At 43.3% G+C, this 21,432-nt stretch overlaps 1 protein-coding gene across 1 annotated transcript in view; it reads left to right on the top strand.

Annotated features, from left to right (window-relative positions):
* Positions 1–21,432, top strand: part of GAD2 (glutamate decarboxylase 2) — a 40,826-nt gene that overhangs the window by 3,060 nt on the left and 16,334 nt on the right. The window contains exons 5-8 of the mRNA XM_038128148.1: positions 3,805–3,895; positions 4,709–4,821; positions 8,573–8,688; positions 20,040–20,119. Coding sequence (XP_037984076.1) covers positions 3,805–3,895; positions 4,709–4,821; positions 8,573–8,688; positions 20,040–20,119 — 400 coding nt within the window. The remainder of the gene's footprint in view (positions 1–3,804; positions 3,896–4,708; positions 4,822–8,572; positions 8,689–20,039; positions 20,120–21,432) is intronic.

Below are 21,432 nucleotides of genomic sequence, written 5' to 3'. Positions count from 1 at the left end.
GATTGTGAGGGATCTGTGTAATCCTCCTCGTTTAGGGGTGGAAATGACCATCCGCATGTTTTGATGCATGAGTCGGGTGCTGTCAAGATGTTTGTAAAATATTGGATTAAATAGTTAGGTAAATCATACTCAGAGGAACAAAGTCGATCAGTCCAGTGATCTATGTGATGTGTCTGGATAGGGCATAGGAAACGCGTTTGAACAGAATGATGAAGAATGTGGGATCTGTGATTCTGGGAAATCAAAAAATAGGATTTCTTAGCTGATTTTTATTAATCGTTTTTTGTCATAGCCTGTTTTCGTGTTTAATTTCGTGGATCCAAAAAAGAATCTTTAAAACAATGTTGCCATTTCTCTTCCTCTCTATAAATATCGGAGGCTTTCCCATCTTGGCATTTTATAATTTGTTTTAATGAAAATGATGGTTTTGAAGTCTGAAAACGGGTGCTGGGGGGTTTCGTGAAACGTGGTGGCGTGGCGGGGTCCAGCCCAGGGACTGCAGAGCCACCTCGCTTGGCTGCTGCTGCTCCTCAGCACCGTGGGGTGACAGCCCCAGCCTGGGAGGGGGTTCACGAAACGCGTGGCGTTTACACCTGGAGCCCTCCGGCATGTGCTTCGGAGTGAAACACTGGAATTACCCTCAGAGGAAGGACAGTATGGTGAGGTTTCTGGCGGCAGCGTCTGCCTCCACTGCTGCCGCAGAAGCCTCTCGGACACGGCCCCTCCTGGGCGGCGTTTGGCTGCAGGGGCCCGGGAGGCTGATTGAAAAATAAATTGTACCGCATTAGCCTCACAGCTGGATACCCAGGTCCAGGGGTTCGACGAGGCAGATGGCTGATTTTTCGGCCGAGGGGCAGGTGTGGGTTGCTCGTAGGTGTTGCCTGCGTGCCATGGCTCACTGGGGTGCCCGGGGAAGCCACGCTTTCTTCCCCCTTCGCAGCGGAGACAGAATTCTTGCTGAGAGGATGTAAAAGGCAGTGACTGTGAATGTAGGGAAAGATGGGTGTTTAATTCAGTTACTGTGCTCTGGACAATTGAAAATGAGGAGGGGAATTGAAATACGAGCGTTTAAAAATGTCTTGGAAACTCCAGGAGGGGTGCGAGGAGCCGGTTCTGGGCCAGCCTTGCTCCCTGGCAGGCCCCGGTGCTGGCCACGCACTGGTGAGGCTGCAGGCACGGCCAGACTCAGTGCTGCCAGCCAGCCGTGCCTTTATCCGTGCTGTCTGGCCGTGCCCGGCCCTTCTCGTCTCTTCCCTGTGGAGGATGTGGAGGCCGGGTGTTCCCGCTGGGCATGGCCGTGCCTCAAGCCGGTGCAGGTGGGAGTGTGTTTGGGAGGGTGTGTGGGGCAGAGGCAACGCCCTTAGTGGGGAAAGCTCGGCCTCGGGTGTTCCTGTGCCTTGGCCCTGGTTCCTGGCCATCATCTCCCGTTTTACTCTGGGATAGCTGTGAATGCATCTTGTATTGCTAAACAAACCATTAAGTAATAATCTCCTATTTTCACCTCTCAACCAATTCTTCACTCTGTCGCAATCTCTTTTCTAGTACCTCTTTGTTCAGGAGCAACTTCAGCAAAGGATGTGTATTTCAGGCAGAGGCACCTGGGTGCCTGAGCACCTGGATTTCTGAGCAGCTCTCACAACCTCTTCTTATCTGGCCAGTGGAGCCTGATTTTCAGCAAAGCCTCAGTTTTCCGTGGCCATCTAGCCAAGGGAAGAGAGCTCGCTCAGTGAGGGAGGTGTCACATGGACGGGCAAACCCCTGCAGCTGGGGCAGGGTCAGGTTGGGGGAGTTCATTCTCTGCCCGTCCGTGTTACGGCCGCGCTGCAGAAGGGAAAGGCACGGAGTGGAGCGGGCTGTGTCACAGGTGTGGGTGCTGGGGGCTCTCCCGGCAGCAGCAGCTTCTGCTCTGTCTGTCCGGACATCTCTCCATGCGGCGCTGCTGCCTCCACCTCGCTCGCTCCAGGGCACGGCTGCCCGGGCCTGTTCCCGCGGCGCTCCCGAAGCAGGTGCTGTGCTGGGAGGGTTGCTTGAAGAAACAAGCAGTGACAACAGGGCTGTCGCCTTGGGCTGGGTGTGGGGCCGACAGAGAACCGCTGAGACACTGCAGCTGCAGATACAAATTCTGCTATTTCCCAGCTTTTCGGTGTGGATTTATTTCCAAAACAGGAATTTTTGTAACCTTCTTCGAGTCTTCCTGTAGTCCCGATCCACTAAAGGCTTTTGGCTCCTAATTTTCTGTTGCTTTCAGGTGAAATTTGTCATCCAGCCGTGATATGGAACCTAAGCTATAAATATGGAAATCTCCTTCAAAATCCCTCTGTCAGGAGAGGTGCGGTTCTCTGCAGGCAGAGACCCTGGAGCAGGGTGGCTGAGGCTGTGGTGGTGGTGATGGGTGCGCCTGTGTCTTAGGTCCACCAACCCCGCTCAAGAGTGTGAAGAGCAGGGTGCAGGACCCAGTTCATTTTGCTGGATCTGAGCATCATTCCTCGGTGCTCAGGGGCTTTGTCTGCCTGTCTTCGGCAGCAGAGACCAGGGAGAGGTGGCAGTTCCTGTCAGTGAGAGCTCAGTACAAAATGCGATCAGGCTGGATGGCAATAGCGCAGGGCTGGTCTCAGGTTAAGGGCACAGGCAAGTGGAATTTGCACGTGTGTCCCCTGCCCCATATCCTCAGCTCTGATCTGCCTGCTCAGCTTGATTACTCTGCCTTTGTGTGCTGCAGGCTGGGAGCTGGGGAGCAATTCCCCGTGCTGCTCTGCCAGCCGTGTGTCCACGCCTGATAAGAGGCCACAGGAGACTGAAGATAAGTTTTCTCTCAGTGCTGGGTCTGCATTTCCTCAATCATCTTGCTCTATCTTTTGTTTTCTCTGATGGCAATAACAGTACATCGTCTAAGGGTCAGGACAGGTGTTTTCCAAGCAGAGGCTTCCGTCGTTTGAGTTGGATGGCATTTAAGTAATTGTGGACCATCCATAATTTGTACCAGTAATTATGCCACTTATCAAGGGCTTGCGGCAAGTAACTAGTAAAAATGGAATTTTAATTCTTCCTCTGTTTAATGGCTCTAGGCACGTTTTTAAGGAAAATCTCTAGGAGGATTTTAGAAAAAAAACAGGAACCAATTAGGTTAACCAAGTAAAGAGACTATCAGCTCACTGAATATGGTCCTGTGCATCATTCTGCTGGGGCAGCAGAGCTTGTTTTTATGGCATTTGATTAAAATCACAGTTGCAGGTAGCCAGGCTTTTTGTAATTGCACTCTGAAAGTGAAGAAATGACAAGGACCACCACCTTCCCTGCCATCTTCATACAATCATCAGCCATTGAGTCGTGTGCAAAGCAGTCACCAAAATATTCCATTTTCTCATTTCGCCCTGTCTATTACAATCATTAGCCATTCATCACTGATGTTATATGTCCTGGCAAGCTTTTCAGATGGTGTCTCATGTGTGCCTTTCAAACCTAGTCAGGCAAAACCATATCCAGTGACAACATGTGACACACTAACGGGAGCAAACAGCTATTTTTGTGAGGCAGCAATGTGCTAATTTTCAAGGCATATTGAAAGGATAATAGGGAATGTTGGAATTCATTATTCTATGTTGAGTATAATTACTGACTTTGGAATGAGAAAGAAGAGAAATTATCCTGCCTTTTTCAAGAAATGTATTTACTGCCATTTGCTTTGTTTTATACCTTGAAAGCGCTTCCTTGTCTATAGAAATATGGAGGTAAATATACTGTTCAACGCTGAATAGTTTCATTCAGAGTCATCAGCCTTTTGATAACATTTTTCATCTTATGCAGGGCACCCTAGATATTTTAATCAACTTTCAACTGGGTTGGACATGGTTGGATTGGCGGCAGACTGGCTGACATCAGCAGCAAATACTAATATGTAAGTAGAAGATTTTTGAAATTTAATGTTTAGATATTTAATGTAATTTCACAGTTATACTCTAAAATACTAGTTCCTGTATCTGAGGGAAAGAATAATTTTATGTTAAAATTGCTGGGGAAAAATAATCTGTTTTTTAAATGGTTGCAACAGTTATTTATAGAAAGACTTTCAATGTTGTCCTGTAGGCTGTCATTTGTAAAATTTCATAATCGTGATTGGTTGTGCTGCCTCCCAAAAGCACACAAAAATATATACAGATTAGCATTTTGCATGCATAAATATGTAAAATGAAAGGGGTACTGAGTGAGCAGTTGCATTCATATAGAGGGGTTGTGTACAATCCATACCCGGAGCAGAAAGCCGTTGCTTTCTGTAAGAAAGAGATGTGCAATTCAAAGTGTGGGGTTTTTTCACTTTGGGATTAGGAAGCATTTTTATGTACTTGCTTTGCTTCATGCACTGTCTGGCCGTTATGAATAGGAGTGCTGACATGTGCCTCTAGACGTGCACACGGGTTTGTGCAAGGCAAAGGGGCTCTGCCCAGCATCTCTTGGATAAAGGGCAAAGCCTTGAACCTGGAAGAGGTGGGCAAGATTTTATTCACTAAAGTGGGTGGAAATGGATTGTTAAGTGCTCCCTGCATTTCTCCTTCTAGACATTTGATGTCAAATCAGTAAGAAGACTGTGGAAAGTATTGTGAAACAGAACCCTACCCAGTATAAGATAGAGTATATTGTGGCTATAATGTAATGTGATATTGGAAAAAGATTGTAGATTATAGCATTAAATATGGACATTACTACATTTCAGGTTCACCTATGAAATTGCTCCAGTGTTTGTACTTTTGGAATATGTCACACTAAGGAAAATGAGAGAGATGGTTGGCTGGCCAGGGGGCTGTGGCGATGGGATATTTTCACCTGGTACATGACATTTCAAACTTTCTCTATTTTTCAGACTGTGATATATGACATCCCCTGCAGCTAAAGAGTAAATATAATTAAATATGCATGTTTGAGAGGACACTTGCTAGTAAACACCAGTGGCCTCTTTGAGATAAAGTATTGCATGTTTATGAATTTCAGGGATGTGATTATGAGGGTCTGTTTGAGCAAATTGCACTGCATGATGAGCAGCTGTAATGGCACATGGGAAACATAATGAGAAGAGACATTTGCCTTGCAGTTTTGATTTGCCCCCCCCCTTTTTATGGATTCCATGAAATAGAAAGACTGTTGTATTAATAACAGAGGGAAGAAACACAACAAAGCTCTCTACCACTGCAGGGGAAATTGGAGCAAACAGGGAAAGACGTAGCATACCTTCCAGCAATTCTAGTAGAGTCAGGAAGACCCTGCCAGCGTTAGAGCATGCTGTTAGCTTTCCATGTGAAGCTGACCTGTTTTTCTCAATGGGGTTCTTGGGTGCTTAGTTAATGTGAGTGCTTAAAGGCTTAGAAACCTGGTTTCTTCAGGGCAAGTCAGTAAGGCAAAAAGTTAGGGCAGAGAAATCATTGACAAACATTGAGACTTTTATTTTTTTAATTATTCCACTTAGTCTTTTGATTTATACTCTTTGTCACCTCTTCTCTGACTCTGTAATTTCATTGCTCAAAAATTTTGGCTTGTCTATCTACAAAATTGCAAAATGATGAAAGAATTTACATTGGGTATAATATCTTGGCTTGTCAAAAGAGAATAGACTGTTAGCTGGTGCAGAAGGAGCCTTTCTGGAAGGGAAGTTAGTTGACCTAATGGAGAGAGAAAGAGTGCACTGTTGAGTAGAGGAAAGGACTCACTGATTACAGCCTAGGACATTCAGCTCTCTGGGACCATGGAGGTCAGGCAAGGCTCGTCTTCAGCTTCTCACATCTGAATGCATAGGTGGAAAGTAGTGTGGGAGTTTTATTCAGGCCCTTTCCACAGATGTAGAGAAATAGATGAGAAGAATTGACTTTGCTTTTTTATGAGTTCTTAGTTAAAACATCTGAGAGCAAAAGCTCTGACAGCTTTTACTGTGGTGCTTAGAGATCCTTCTGAAAACCTTGGCCTACATCACACCTGGCATCTAAGAGTGTCTCATGAGCCCAGGACCAAAGTGAAAGATTTTGGAAACTGAGTGGTGGTGGGTTCCCAACCCTGACCTCACTGGGTACAGCTGCCCTTAGTTCCTCCCCTTCCCGTGGGGCTGGTCAGGGACCTGCAGGGTGAGAGAAGAGCAGCAGCAGTGCTGCCCAGCCAGCTCTGGAGGCCACGGCAGCGGGCTGGGTGAAAGGCTCAGGTGCGTGTGCCAGATCTGCCTGAGTCTGGCAAACTCAGGTAGAGATAGTGTGAGTCAGGAAAGGTGTGTGCCTCAGGAGGAGCTGCTGGCCCTGCTGGGGCTGCAGAAGGTGCTGCCTGGCATGGGGCCAGGGCATTGCTGGTATGTCAGAGCTCACTTCATCGAGGTGATACCTGTGTGGGGACGGGCTCTCCGGCAGGCATGTACCTGTGCTGGAATTTGCAGGCCTGCCCCCTCATTCTTTTTTTCTTTCTCTGCAATTTCTGGTGTGTGCAAAGTGCATCTTTGTAATTTCCTCTGTTAAGGCAGCAATACTCAGTGTGCCCGTTCTGCTTTTTTAGGCAATAATCAATAATTTCTGTGCTGTCTTCTCACTTCATGGCTTTAGCTGAAGACCTTACTGTTGCAAAGAAAAGGTTCTTTCTCTCTGCATTCTCTAGAATGAAACATACAGTATCAATACATGTGAAGCATAAAAGCCTGACTGTTTTCTCCAAATTCTGTAGGTGTGTTTTGTTAGCTGCAATTGACTGTGGATGTGAACGCAACTACGAAATTAAAAGCAGAATGCAGGCTTATGAGTAAACTAAGGTTAAATGACTGAGTAATAAATACTAATAGGAAACCCTGGTATTGAAGAAACGAAACATTTCAGTCTTGGTTCTTTTGACACTGAGCCGATGGCATTGGACAAGACAGGCCAAGTTGCTTCAACTTAGTTCAGTCACCTAAATCATCAATAGCAGCTCTTGCATGGCATCTGCATTTTTTAGAGAGAGGTACCTGAGCATTTCCTCTTAATCTCTCCATCTCTTGTTTTTTCATTTCAGAAGAAAGGTGTTGAAATATGTTCATATCTCTCAAGATAGTTGAAAGGGGAAGAAAAGCCCCAATTTGTACTGACCTGTATGCCAGCAATGCCATTCTTCTGTGGCATTTTCCCTTGGATTCACGGGAGGGCCAGTGAGGTCAGGGAAAGCCCACAGCAGGGCAGCTTCCCTGCAAGAGCAGAGCTAGGATACTGATTAGAAATGGAGGGCACAGCTGTGTGGGCTGTGGAACAGTATATATCTCTAGTTAGATTAAAACAAATCTTACAAAAGTCAAAACAATGTTAAATTTGCCAGCACAGATAACCAACAGTGCTTCCTTCATCTCAAAAGATGGATTTTATCTTATCTCAGTTAGGCTGTCCAAGCATTGGGTGTCTTCCCTGGGCTAGTTACAGCAGCTCCTGTGTATTCGAGGGAGAGTGGGGATGTGTCTGCAGGGCAAGTTCCACCTACCACAAACAGCTGCCATAGGATGAGCTGAGCCATCCTCTAGAGGCGCACATCTTGTGCTCTTCACTCCATTTTTAGATGGATGAATGTTGCAATAGTTGAACTCTACCTCACCAGCATTTCAACCTGTTCATTTAAAACTTTTGCTTTTTATAAATACATGTGCATAAACATGGATATACAATCAATCTCTGTGTGTGTGTATACACACACATATATTGGATAAACCTGATGGATTTCATGGATACAGGTCTGTCTGTGTGTGTGTTTGTGTGCCTACAAATGTAAAAATTCTCAGCATCTGCCTCAAGTACTGCATTATATTCCCATAGTGCTCATGCATGCAGCTATAATGTAAAGCCAAACATTGCTCTACTGTAGACACAGAGACTTGGTTTGTAAAAGATCTCAAAAAGGAGAAACAGACCACTGCAAAGCTGTAGATCTGATACCCATCTTGAAGTGGGTTAAATACCCATCTTAAATGGCTATTTTAAGTGAATGTATGCCAGTGATTTTAAGGCAAGTGTTAGGGACATTTAATCTTTTCCCCTTGTTCCCATCAGAGGACAATTAAAATGAAAAGTATTTGTTAGAATGACCCTTTCCCCTTTCTCTTCCCTCTTCCCACTCCATTTATCCAGACAGTTGTGGCTGTGGGCTTTCAGTGGGTGGATTTGCTCAAAGCTGGGGCATGAAACACCACCCTGATTTAGGCGGGGAGAGCACAGATCAGGTCACACTTGGAAATCCCTTAGGAAATTGCTTTGTGGGGGCATCTGTTTAGGAGGTGGAATAGAGTGGGGATTATGTGTTGATGACACATGGAAAGCTAAGACTGGGCACTGAAGGAGAGATGGTAGTTAGAATGAGGGCGAAAGGAAGCACCAGTCATTTTTTGCAGTCGTATTTTTTGCATCAGTGTTTTTTTTTTCTGTGTAGTAGATCCTGTTATTACACAACCCAGCTGTGAGGAGCATCAGGAAGAAGAATCTGTGTTTCTGCCTCAAGGCAGAGACATTTATATAGAGAAACTGTAACAAGACTTGTTTGTTCTGAAATGATATTACAATGAATAGAAAAAGTAACAGTATATTACTGTGGACTCCAGGTGGTGCCATATCTAACATGTATGCTATGTTGATTGCACGTTTCAAGATGTTTCCAGAAGTTAAAGAAAAAGGAATGGCAGCTATTCCCAGACTGGTTGCCTTCACATCGGAACATGTATGTGTTTCTGTTTTTTCCTATCTGTTACATCTGCTTGTATGAATTTGTGATGAAGAAAACAGCTGAACAGGAATTTGTTGACAACTGTCTTCATTTCTGTTATTCCTTCACTGGAATAAAAACATGGGAGGAGGCTGACTTTTTTATCTGTAGAGGGATGATCTCTGCACTTCTCTGTGGCTGAAATCCAGGCAGAGCAGTCTCTACAAACCACTGCTATTTCTTTGCTCTCACTTGTGTCCATATAAATGTTGATATGATATGTGAGTGGTAAGGACCACATCAAATGAGGAGAGCTCGTCATTGGGCTTCAGCACTTTCTGCCGGGAATGTCATCTGTTCGGGTCACTCTGGGGCGACAGAAAATCCTTTTGAGTCAAAATCTTTCCATCTGAAACCACTCCTGCTGTTATTTAATGAGAAGGTGATAACATACATGAAGACAGTCATATGACAATGCTGTGTGTGTGTGCAGCAGCACAGCTGCAGTATTTGCTGGGCAGCTGGGCTTCGCTGTGAGTTTGTGCCTGTGAGCAAAAGCTTCAGCACACAGGGGATCATCACAGGCACCACTGGGACCTGGCAGTGCCAGGGGCGAGGGGAGGTGGGCACAAGAGAAACAGGAGTAGTCCTTGTGAGAGCATTCTTTGCTCTTTGTGCAGCCGTGTGGAAGTCTCTGTTGGGAGGGTTGTTTTTGCCTTTACGACCATTTGGAACTCCTTGCAGCTTAGAGTGGAGAATGTGGGTGCAGAAGGAAAGGAAAGAGGAAGGTTTATCCCCTGGAGGGTCTGTGAGCTGTTTTCAGGCTTCACTGTCCACTTCTAAATTTCTCTCCAGCTGTGTGGGCTCAGCCAGAAAGGACTAATTTGTGGCCAAGACTCAGCAGGATGCTGTCCATGTTAAGTAACAAAGTCCTCCTGCTGCCTGTTTGGACTTACCATAGAATGTGCTTCCATTCTATGCAAGTGTGAGGAGCAAAATACCCTAAAAGTTATCACAAAAGTGCAGGAGGAAATCTCTCTGAGGATGCCTTTCATAGCAGTAGGATGGGATGAGATGCGATACACAGCTGTGGACCCCACATTGCAGAATTATTGTCCCCATAGTTAAAGAGCACAGTCTGCAGATGAGTAGCAACTTTCCAAAGCTGGATGTGCCGCTAGAGATACCTTAGCCACACGGAAGTAACAAGCCTAAGTCATGCAAATGAGGTTCAATATGATTATTTAAAGTAACAAATCCTATTAATCATTAGAGTATTTCATTGTTTTCATAGCAATGGAGTGTTAAACAATGACCCAAATTATGATAAGAGTCTCAAAATAATTAAATGAGCTTTAATAATTGTGTTTTCATGCCAGGGAAGAAGCAGAGCCCTTAGCAAATTAAAAATTCAAAAATCAAATATACTATAGAATTCATAGGACGGCATCTGAAATACATTACATTTAAAAAGTATCTTAAAATTGCAGTTTTGTCCCTTCCTCAATCAGGCTTTATAAAAAGTATATTCTCATCTTCTAGAGAAGTTAAAAAACTGCACTATGTGAAGGAGCCTTTACCCTTAATTGCCCAAAGGGTATGAGATCATGGTTTAACCCTCAAAACAGCAGAAGCTGTTACAGAAAATACAGAGGCCTAGAAGTACAATCCTTTTTAACATAGGAAATGTCATGCAGGACCTGAACAGACACTTAAAGTATGCAAATTTCATTTGTCTCATCACATCATGCTGATGGTCTACCTACTTTAAGACTCCTTGGCCTGACTGAGGTTTCTCTCTGCCACAGTTGGATGCTCTTGAAAGATAATGGCCATGGAACATGCAAATTGTAGAATTGTAGAACACCCTGAGTTGGTAGGGATCCATCAGGATCATCAAGTCCAGTTCCTGGCCCTGTGCAGGACACCCTGGAAACCACGCCATGCACCTGAGAGCATGGTCCAAAAGCTTCTTGAACTCTGTCAGGCTTGCTGCTGGTGATCACCTCATTGGAGAACTATTACAGTGCTCAACCACTTTCTGGGTGAAGGACTTTTTCTAGATATTAAACTTAAACCTCTCTTAACTCAGCTTCATGCCTTCCCTTGTGTCCTGTCACTGATCACAAGAGTGAAGAGATCATACTTGCTCCTCTGCCTCCCCTCATGAGACTGTTGAAGCTTGCACTGAGGTCTCCCTTCAGTCTCTCCTTCAGGCTGAACAGACCAAGTGACCTCAGCCACTCCTCATATGGATGCCCCTCCAGACCCTTCACCATCCTTGGAGGCTCTCCTTGGACACCTTCTAGCAGCTTAATGTCTTTTTAATATTGTGGCACCCAAAACTGCACATAATATCCAAAGGGAGGCAGTCCCAGTGCAGAGCAGAGCAGGACAATCCCCTCCCTTGCCCTGCTGGCCATGCTGTGCCTGATTCCCCAGGACATGTGTGACCCTCCTGGCTGCCAGGGCGCTGCTGGCTTATATTCAATTTGCCATGGACCAGGACCCCCAGGTCCTTTTCCATGGCACTGCTCTCCAGCCTCTCATTCCCCAGTCTCTACCCACAAACCAGGGTTGCCCCATCCCAGGTGAATAATCTGGCACTTGCCTTTGTCAAACTTCATATGGTTGGGGATTTCCTAGTCCTCTTAATTTATCGATGTCTCGCTGCCCTTGAGGGAGTCAGTAGCTCTCCCCAGTTTGGTGTCATCAGTAAACGTACCTAGTATCCAGGTAAGTCCTGTGTCCAAGTCATTAATAAAGGTGTTAAAGAGCACAGGGGTGAGGACAGAGTCCTGTGGAACTCCAGTAGTGGCAGGTCAGCAGTCTGAGGTCACCCCATTCACTGTAACCCTTTGTGCCCATGATCCAGTTGGTCACCCATTGTGTAACAGGGTTGTCCAGCTGTGAGCTGGAGGCTTTCTCCAGAAGGAAACTGTGAGAGACAGTATCAAAAGCTTTGCTGAAGTCCAAAAGGCTTCATCTGCTGGCTTTCCTAGATCAGTGGGTTACCCTGTTGTAGAAGGAAATCAGGTTTGACAAGCAGGACTTTCCCCCATGAAGCCATGCTGGCTGTGACCAATGGCTGCGTTGTCCTCCAGGTGTTGTGTTTCAGTACTTCCCAGAATAATCTTTTCTGTGAATTTGCCAGCTACTGAAGTGAAACTAACAGGCTTTTAGTTCCTGGGGTCCTTCTTCTTGCCCTTCTTGGAAGTTGGGATCATGTTCCCCAGCTTCCAGTCAGCTGGTACCTCTCCAGATTTCCAAGATCTCTCAAAAATCAGTGAGAAAGGCTTTGTGATGGCTTCAGCCAGCTCCTTGAGAATTCAGGCCCAATAGACTTGTAGGGATCAGGCCCCATAGAATTGTAGGGATCTAGCTGGAGCAGCAGATCCATAGGGATCAGGCCCCATAGATTTGTAGGGATCTAGCTGGAGCAGCAGATCCATAGTATCATTTCCCCATGCCCTGCATGCATGGTGTGATAGTAAACAAAGCCTTAAGGTAACTGTATGTGTTTAAAAACTTGTAGGTTTTGGTTTTGAAATTTTCAGTCAGATGCAAAGATTTTAATATCAGCAGTTCTCAGTGAAGAATTTCAGCATTCCAAATGAGACTATTTTCATTACTACCAGTCTAGATCTTCTTGTACTACAAATGAATGAAGTTGTGTCACTGTTGCCACCACTACTACTGTAGTCAGAATCTGGCTTAGTCTAATGGCATTATAGGTTCAGCTGCCAGTGGGGGAGAAGGGAAGGGAGGAGTAATTCACAGCTTTTAAGTAATTACCTCCCTAATTTAGGAGTGCATCATGTTCCAAAATTAGGAGCTTTACTCTCTGCACAACCAGTGAAGAGAAGCACCTCTGGAGAAAAACTCAGAGTATCCAAATTAGGAACCTAAATATTCCTGAATTTAAATGCTCTAAATCACCTTTGGGAGGGCTTCACCTACTTCTGTGCACCGACCATAAAGAGCCTCCTCATATACGCAACCTACATTTGGTTCCTAAAATAGGTTATGTGATTATTCCAACTGTGCACGTTCCCAGCCAGCAAATTTTCCCCATCCCACAACTTAGCACACTCTGCTGCTGTTTGTTACTGTTTCACCAGTGATGGTGAAGTACTCTGCAACTACTTGGGTAGGTCTTCCTCAGGTTTAATTTCATGAGACGCACTTGCGCTCAGGATTTAATTCCGTCCTCTGTATTCATCAAGGCATCATCAGTCTTCTTTCGTTTGCACTGTTCAGGAGCAGTGATGTCCTTCATGGCAGCTGTTCTGGACTGCACATGATGCAAGAGACCTTGGCTCAGAGGGGAAAAAAGTGATGGATGCCAGTTGTAAAAACCTATTTCAGTCTATCATTTCAAACACAATGAAAAATCTAAACTGAAGGCCTCCTGTGTTCCAGCATATCAGCTTTAGGCTGCTGTAAGTGTTCAGAGGAGTCCATCCCTTTTTCAGCATGGAGAAAGCTGCTCAAAGGAACAGCTGCCTTCTCAGAATATTTTAGTTGTTCCATTTGGCCCCAAGGCAAGACCTGTTAAATTTTAACCGATTCCTTATTGTGATTTTGACTTGCCCAACCAGCACTTAAAGAGTATCCAATAGTAGCTGGAAATGGTATGGAGCAGGGATTGCACCTAGGAGACAAAAGGACAGAGTCATGCTGCCCTGAGGAGGAAAAGCGTGCAAAGGGGAAGTTTAGCTGGAGAGAACTAGGTGGGTTCGAGTCACAAAACAGCTTTTGGCCCTTTTCATTGCTGGTGGGAAAATGGGTTAAAGAGGCTTACAGAATTTCTTGATTAGGGACTGTGTGGGCTTAATCCACAGTTCAGAGAATGAAAAAAAGGCTGGTCATAATTGGAAAGACAGAAATTTTTTCATCTTCTCTGTTCTCCGTCCCAGCAAGACTGTTGTCATGTAGTTCACAACAGCTTTCTCACTTTCCCACTCTTCCCTAACCCCCCCTAAGAAGGAACATCTTGCCAGGTGCTCAGTGAGGGAATAGCAACACTCTTCTTTATCATAGGTTTAGAAAACAAAGTGCAGAGCTAAGGACTGGCAGGTGATTCAGTCTGATCTGACAATAAGGGACCTCTTCACCCAGCTAGAGACCACAGAGGACACAGAGGAGGCTCTCCTTGCCTCTGGCATCTCTCCATCTGCACTGCTCCTGTGTTGAAATAGCTGCTGTTGAAGGCTTCACTAGGAGTGCAGCTCTGGTGTGTGCTGACTGAAGGGGGTCTGTTGGCTCTCCAGGTATCAGCACTGTAGACAGCTGGACACACTTGGAGGAACCTCGTCCTCTGGGGGAGCACTGGGAGACGTGGCTTGTCTGGGGCGGCAGGGGAGCACCCTCCTGGCAGCAGTGCACTCAGCATCCACACTGCAGCTAGTTCAGAGGGGGCAGTTAGCAATAAATCGCCTCTTCAGCTTCATGCATGCTGCTTTCCCTTTGTGGAAAAACCCCATTAGTTGCAGGGAATGTGTCAAACGATTCCAGTATCTGTGGGAGAAGAGTGGCTTTGTGAAGTTTTTATCTGAACAGTTCCAGAAGCCTTCTGTGAAGCTTCTTGATGCTGATGCAGAAGGAAATTAAAAAGTGACTTCAGTGTCTGTAGCTTGATAGACCATTTCACACAGGCTATGGAAGATTTTGCGTTGGTTTCTGTGTGGAATGAATGAAAATCTGATCTGTAATCTACCACTTCCATGATACATAGTGTTGACCTCTGTCCCTGCAATTTAGGAGACACTTTGCAGAACTGCCACCTGCCAGCAGCAGTCCAAGGGGTGTTGTGTGAGGTGCTGCTTCCAGAGGAAGATTTGAGGAGCCTAAAAGTCCTGTTTTCTATTTTGTAGGATAGACTACAAAGCTGTAAATTACACTCTGGGCATACAGAGTAAGTAGGAATTAGATTTGTTTCCACCTAAGGAAATTTAAAATCAAACTGATGGATTCATGCATTTTTTTCTTTGCATTACTTACTGCATAATAACCAGAAAATTAATTTTTATGGTATTTGAAGCCAGGAGGAAACTGAAAATTTGGTCTTATTTAAGGAACAGCCTAATTCAGGTAGCACCATTCAAATCAAAGTAAAAACATTTTCTAGAAACGTAGTGCTCTGGTGCAGTCAGTCCTGAAGGAGAAAAATCATCATTTGGGTCTCATAATTTGTCTGGTATTGACCATAATATCTTGTGGCTTTTACAGTGCTACAGTATCCTCCTGAATCAGTGCAACATTTTTTATCATGTACAGTGCTGCAAAACTATCTGCACTAGAAAAAAAACAAATTAGTCTTTCTGATTAGAAAAGCAGCATGAAGTTGTGTGTTTGAAAAATGCCAAAGATGTGCATACTAGTATGTTTAGAAACATTAATATCCTCATTTCTCACCTGATACTAACAAGTAACTTTAAAAATCAAATAGCAGTAGGTAAATGAAACCATAGCAAATACATCTCTCGTTGCAGTGTATTTAAAATTTGGATGGGACACAGTATGCTCTTTTTGTAGGTGATTGAAGGAGAAGCTGTAGCTTGAAATCAGATGATAAAGGTAGGATTCATGTTGCTTAATGTTAATCACCTGGAGTGTAAACATTTAATCTGAGTTAGTCTATACAATTTTTATGGCCAATAAAAAAAAAAAAAGCAAGATCTGCAGAAGACAATTCATCTTAAGTCTAAAGCAGGTGCCAAAGCCCTAAGAGATCAGTGCCTTCTGGAGGTACCTTTTCTTCCCCGCCTTTGTGGGAGCCCAAACAGCAAGCCTGAACTAGCAACGCATTTTTAGGTTATTAAGAGAGAAATAGCCCAGCCCAGGGATTAAATAACACATCCAGGGATTGCACAATGCTTGAAGCCCAAGAGAAGTGAATAGAAAAGTGTGTTCTTCTTTTCTGGTGGATAGGTGATAAGGTGAGGCTAGGGGTCCACATCTCCTGGGCACTAGGCTGCCAGTGACAGACCTCAGGGGAGTTTCAGCTGCAGGATGTCTGTCTTAGCTTGCTCAGCATTTGGAAACTGGTTACTGATAAGCCACCTCCACAAATCTCATGCCACTCTGGATTTATGTAAGCAAGAAGAAGCAGCAGTCTGAAAAAACAGCCATGCCCTGTGGGGCTCATGGCATTAGGATGGTTGTTTGTGACAGCTTCAACCATGCCAGATGATGAGCGAGTAATTTAGCAAGCTATAAAAATAAAAGCATCTGTATATTGAAGCACTTTAGATAACAATGCTGTACTTTTCAGCATCATAGCATTTTTAATTATTCTTCCATTTTTCAGAGGGCCTATTCATTATTGCATGTGTAATACATTTACACTGTCTCTACCTTACAAAGCTAACCATGTAAAAATGGCTATCTGGGGAACAAACCTATACCTAACAGCATTTGAAATTTTAGATAAAGGGAAAATTCCCCTGGCTCAGAATCACCAATTTTTTTTTTTTTCTGACTGTCAGTATGCTCTTAGTCACTAATACCTATACCTTCTCCTTCACCACTGAATTTCACCACATTTCTTTCCATATAGAAATTAGATTCCTCTCTACTGGGGATGTATTTGCAGTCTTCCATGCACCTTTTGCAGTGTGTGAAGAGAGGGAGGGAGGAAGCCAGGAAGCTGAAGTGACAGCCCATTCCCACCTGTGTGTCCTCCTCTGTCTGCAAGCCCAGGACAGTGGTGGAACTCCAGACCTTCCAGCGCCCCCAAGCCTGGCTTTTCCTTCAGGACTGGCATCAGGCAGCCTGCACCTGCCCTCTCTTTGTTGCCTGGTTCTCCCACCATAAAGCTTCAGATCCGTTTAACTCTTACACAGCTGTGTTGTGAAAGGTGCTGTTCAGGCTCCCTTCTTGGTGTGTCTGAAAAGTCTGTAGCCCTGGTATTTGTAAAGGGGTCACATTTAATGTCCTTTCTTGTTAGCCCAGTTAAATCATCTGTGAATAGTTCTGTCTGATCAGGTTTATTTCTGCAAACCTTTTCATATCTTTGACCTTTATAGTTTTCTTTGTTTACTATTATATTACACAGGCAACCAAACTTTCAGCACCATCACAGGAATATTAAACCAAAGTTTAATATTTATCATAGTGAAAGTTTTCTTTGGTTCTACAACTATATTTTTTTCTATTTTGCTTTCATCCTTGGTCTTTCAGAGTCTCTCAAGCCCTTGGGAGTAATTCCCGTGGTCTTGCCCTAAAACACGAAAACATAACAGCAGTCATAAATCTGTGACTGTATACACAGTTTGAGCCATTTCATATTCAGAGTTTGTTTAGAAATTGTAATTGCATTTGCCCTTCTGTGCACAGACTTCTGTATTTCTTCCCAGTTTATTTGTAAACCAGTTTTGGTTCCTGACCACTGAATTCCCTTCAGTCTGTAAAAAGCCTTCAGGCAACTGAGCTATCAGCACTACATTCATTTTTTTTCCCCAGTGCTCTTTTAGCAGTGCCATGAGACTTCTTAGCAAGACAGCTGCACTTGGCCATATTCCAATAGATGCCTTTGAGCACATGGGCCTAATTTCCTTCCTCATAGTAGACCATTTAAATCTGTCTTTTCTTTTTTAAGGCATTTTGAATAGTTCTGGTTTTTTAGTAGAAAAACAAATTGTAACAGTTTATCTTTTTTAACTAGTGTGGAGTAAGGAGCAAAATTAATGAATGTAATGTCATTGACTCAAACCCCAGTGAAATATATCTGTGCCTCTTCACTCCTGAATCTCTACCAGCATTTATTTATTTACAGCACCCAGTATGTGCAGATCAGTTTGTGTAATACATTAATAAAAAGCAGATTAATTTTTTTAAGTAGATTAATTCAGTTCTATCTTCATCTGTGAACTGTCATTATACTGGCAATATTTTTGCTCTGTTTTCAGTTTTTGCAAAGTTCCAAGATACTTTCCTAAACTGGAATTTTTTATAAGCCTCCTCCTGCCAACAGCCATTTCATGGGCTCTTCTCCTCCCTGCTCTCACAAAGTTGCACTGCTGCCCCATAGGGCTCAGGGAGGCCCACAGGGCTGGGAACAGACTTTTGTATCTTTGTTGTTTAGAGGTTTTTGGGTTGTTCACATTCCAAGCCTTCATCCACAGTGCATTTGTGCTGTGAAAAAGTCCACTGAATTTAGTGAAGCTGATGAAACTCACGGAAATGCATTTGTTCAAAAATTCAGGTTTGTGAAGTAAATAACATGCCATGAAAGATGTCAGTGTGATGGCTGAGCTGTAATATTCAGTGTATAAATACTTCCTAGCACCTTGTGACTCCCAGCTTAGAAAAACAACAAAGCAAACTCTGAGATAAACATGACAGTGACCAGTGGCTTTAATAGGCTGGACGATGTCTGGGTGTTAAACATCTGCAGTGTCTGGAGCGCTGGTGGCTGCAGAGGCTGTACACTTCCCATTCTCACAGCAGATATCACAGGACTTTGTTCAGAGGGAATAGGTAGAAACTTCTTCACCTGATGTCATTCAGCACCCACTCCAAACCAGCCACCCTTGATCAGGATGAATCTTTGCCTGGAGGTGCCTTTCTCCCCCAGAATGCAGAGGAAACCTACGTGATGATGTCAGCTTGCTTAGGCTACCTGCAAGGGACAGGCACCTGTCCCCTGTGGCTCATCTAAGTGATGAGTATGCATTTCATTTATCATCAGTTTGTGTGAGAGTCAGTCCAGTGTGTCTGTGTTTACTTTTCAGAGTGTGCTTAGTTCAGGGACTGGGGTGGTTTGCTGTGCTAGTACTTCAAAAACTGATTTTACATCTAGGCAAAGTGTTCAGTGGCTGCTCAATACACATTGTTCATACACTGTAGCCACGTCCCACAGGGAAAAGCTGTACCAACCCAGTGCATTTAAAAATAAATCTAGTATTAAAAATATTTACCTGAGGAAGTATTTTCAAATTGTCTATATATCATCAGTGAAATATGACTTAAGAGCAATCTGAACTTCTTAAAAATCTCTGGATATTGAAAAAGTCAGCAGACATCATGAAAACCTTAAGAATTTCAGCCAAAATGGTGAGAATACAGGCATATTAAAAAAAGGAGTTTGTACTGGAAATTCTTAACCATAGCAATCTTAACCATAGCAGTCAAGCCTCTATGAAAATACTCCCTGAGAAATTTTTAAAACAGAGAGGTTTTTTACTTCTAAGGTTTCAGTTCTTCTACTCTTCTTCCTCTTTCATTAAGTTGGTTTAGAATTACTGTAATTTTCAAAGTGTGCATTATGTATAGAGTCCTTTAGCATGCAGTGAATCTGTGCCCTCATGGCCTTTAGGTGAAGTCCACACATGTAACCATTGTGCCAGTCTCCCTACTGCTCTCTGCTGCTTGCAAATACTCCCTTGACTAAGCCGTGGTGATTACTTCTTTCCTTTGTGGTCTGCAAACTGGGTCTTCCTTTCTTCTTCAACACTCTGGACACTTAAAAAGCCTTGTTAGGTTTTTTGTCTTCTGGATCTTTTTTTATAGTGTTACATCCTAAGTGAATGATATTGTAGTATCTAAAGAATTTCCATTTTTTCAATGTTTAATAAACTGTAGTTAAAACTACTTTAGACAAAATTGTTAACAGCTGGGTGTGAGTTAATACGAAATCAGATTCTTAGGGCTATAATTTGATATAAAATTGTTGCATTATCCTAATCACTGGGATTCAGTTTAGGATTATACACCGACCCAGGCTCGGGAGTTAAGTCCTATGGGCGAGATGAATTTAGGCCAACATGCACTCCAGTATGTAACTTACACATTTGATTTTGTACACACAGATTAACTAGTAGTTTTACTATAATAATAATAGCAGCCCTATTCTGATTTTAGACTTCAGTAGGTCTGTTTATTAGTAGGAGTTATTACTGGCTTTCACTGGCATGACATCACAATTAGGCCCCCTATATTCATTTCTCCCTTTTTCTCTGGGCAGAAGATACATTGTAGCACATGATTCTGGGCATCACAAACTAAATGAATTCTCTAGAGAAGACTATTTTGTTTCAGTAAATCAAGCTCACAGCTGAATCTGTACAAGCAATAGAAGCTGCAGGTATGCATCAAGGTCCAGCATGGACCACAGTTGTGTGTGTAATATTCCAGGAATAAACCCAGATTGGAGTGATCGCTGTTCCTCCAGCTGATGGTAGTGACCTGCTTTGAAGCCTCAAATTACAGTGATCAGTTTCCAAAAGGGCTCTAAATATAATTATTGCCTTCTTGTGGAACTTCTTGCTGAAAGATTTGCAAGAGGGTAGTGTTTTGTATTAAATTAAATGTTAAATATTAAATAATAAAGCAAATAAATAATAATAAATGTATTTTTTCAGAGTCACTTTTCTGTGAAGAAGGGAGCTGCGGCCTTGGGTATTGGTACAGATAGTGTGATTTTGATTAGATGTGATGAAAGGTAAGTAAAGATGTCAAATACACCTTTTATTGTGGTGCATAACAGAGGATCATCAGGGGCTCATCTCAGAGAGAGTATGTGGGATGTGGTCAGCAGTTGGTATAATTTGTCATAGCACTGTCATCTTCATCAGCTTTATACTGATTTATCCCACTTGAGGAACTGGCTCTGTTAGAAGCTTCTTTATGGGTCCATTTTTGGAGTTCATAAAATATTTAAAAGTTAAAATATTTAAAACCTCAGTGGTTTCTGATAATTTTTTTATTTCATTCTGATGTGAAACAGGATATCAAACTAATAAAGTTCTTTACATTTTATGCTAAGAAACCAGGAAGAAGCTTGTTTTGGTCAAATCAGACTCTCATGTTTTGATCCATTAAAATGAGCTGAAGTGGGCCTTTTGTTGGAATAAAATATTTAGGAGCATTTGCTAGTATAATTCTACTACTTCATGCCCCCACTATATTTCTCACCTGGGTTTCATTTCCCTGAGTGCCCTTGATAGGGACATGTTTGTGATAGGATGTGAGGAGAAGGATCTTGGCAGCAATGTGGGAAGCACGGGCTAAGAAGGATGGTGGACTTTGGAAAACAACAGCTCAGGAGGCAACTAATGTGCAGCTCCCACAGGAGCTCTGAGAAAGGGTGGTAGATAACTTATCTCTTAACTCACCCAACTAAAAGGTTTCGATTCTCTGTGAAAAGCCATTTTGAGTAAAAAAGTATATTAACAAAATCAACATGTTCTGATAAAAATTTTCTGGTTTAGGAAAAACACTTTCTGTGGGACAAAAAATTATTAATAGAATAATTCTTACTGATTCTGTTGAGAGACTTTCTAATAGAAAATGCTATTTGCATCCCTCACTGTTATAAGGTATTGAATTAATTACATCTCTAACAGAAAGGAAGGCTTTGCTGCTATCAAAATACTCTGCTCCCACATTAAAAAACAAGCATCAAGTAAGCAATTTACAGTGCTTATCACAGTGCCTGAGTATTGACTTATGGCCCTATTATCTCTTTATTAACAAAAGACTGAACACACCTTGAAGAGGATTAATGATGTCAGAACAACCAACGCATACCAAAATAAATCCCCAGTTGTTTCTGTTCACTAGAGATGGATGTGCATTAATGAAGCCATGTCTTCTTTTTCTCCTTGTGCAAATTCAGCGTGATGGTTTTCTGTGAAGACCACAAAGGTTGGCCTGCCCACTCTGAAGTAAGCAGCAGGATTCCTGTGTGTCTCACAGGCACCACAGGGACACAGCAGACAGCACAGGGACAGGGCAGGCTGTTTGCATAGGATG

This window comes from Motacilla alba, chromosome 2 (genome assembly GCF_015832195.1).
Source record: "Motacilla alba alba isolate MOTALB_02 chromosome 2, Motacilla_alba_V1.0_pri, whole genome shotgun sequence".
Classification (NCBI taxonomy): Eukaryota; Metazoa; Chordata; class Aves; order Passeriformes; family Motacillidae; genus Motacilla; species Motacilla alba.
Note: the sequence above shows the minus strand (reverse complement) of the source record. Positions and strands in the feature narration are given on the sequence as shown.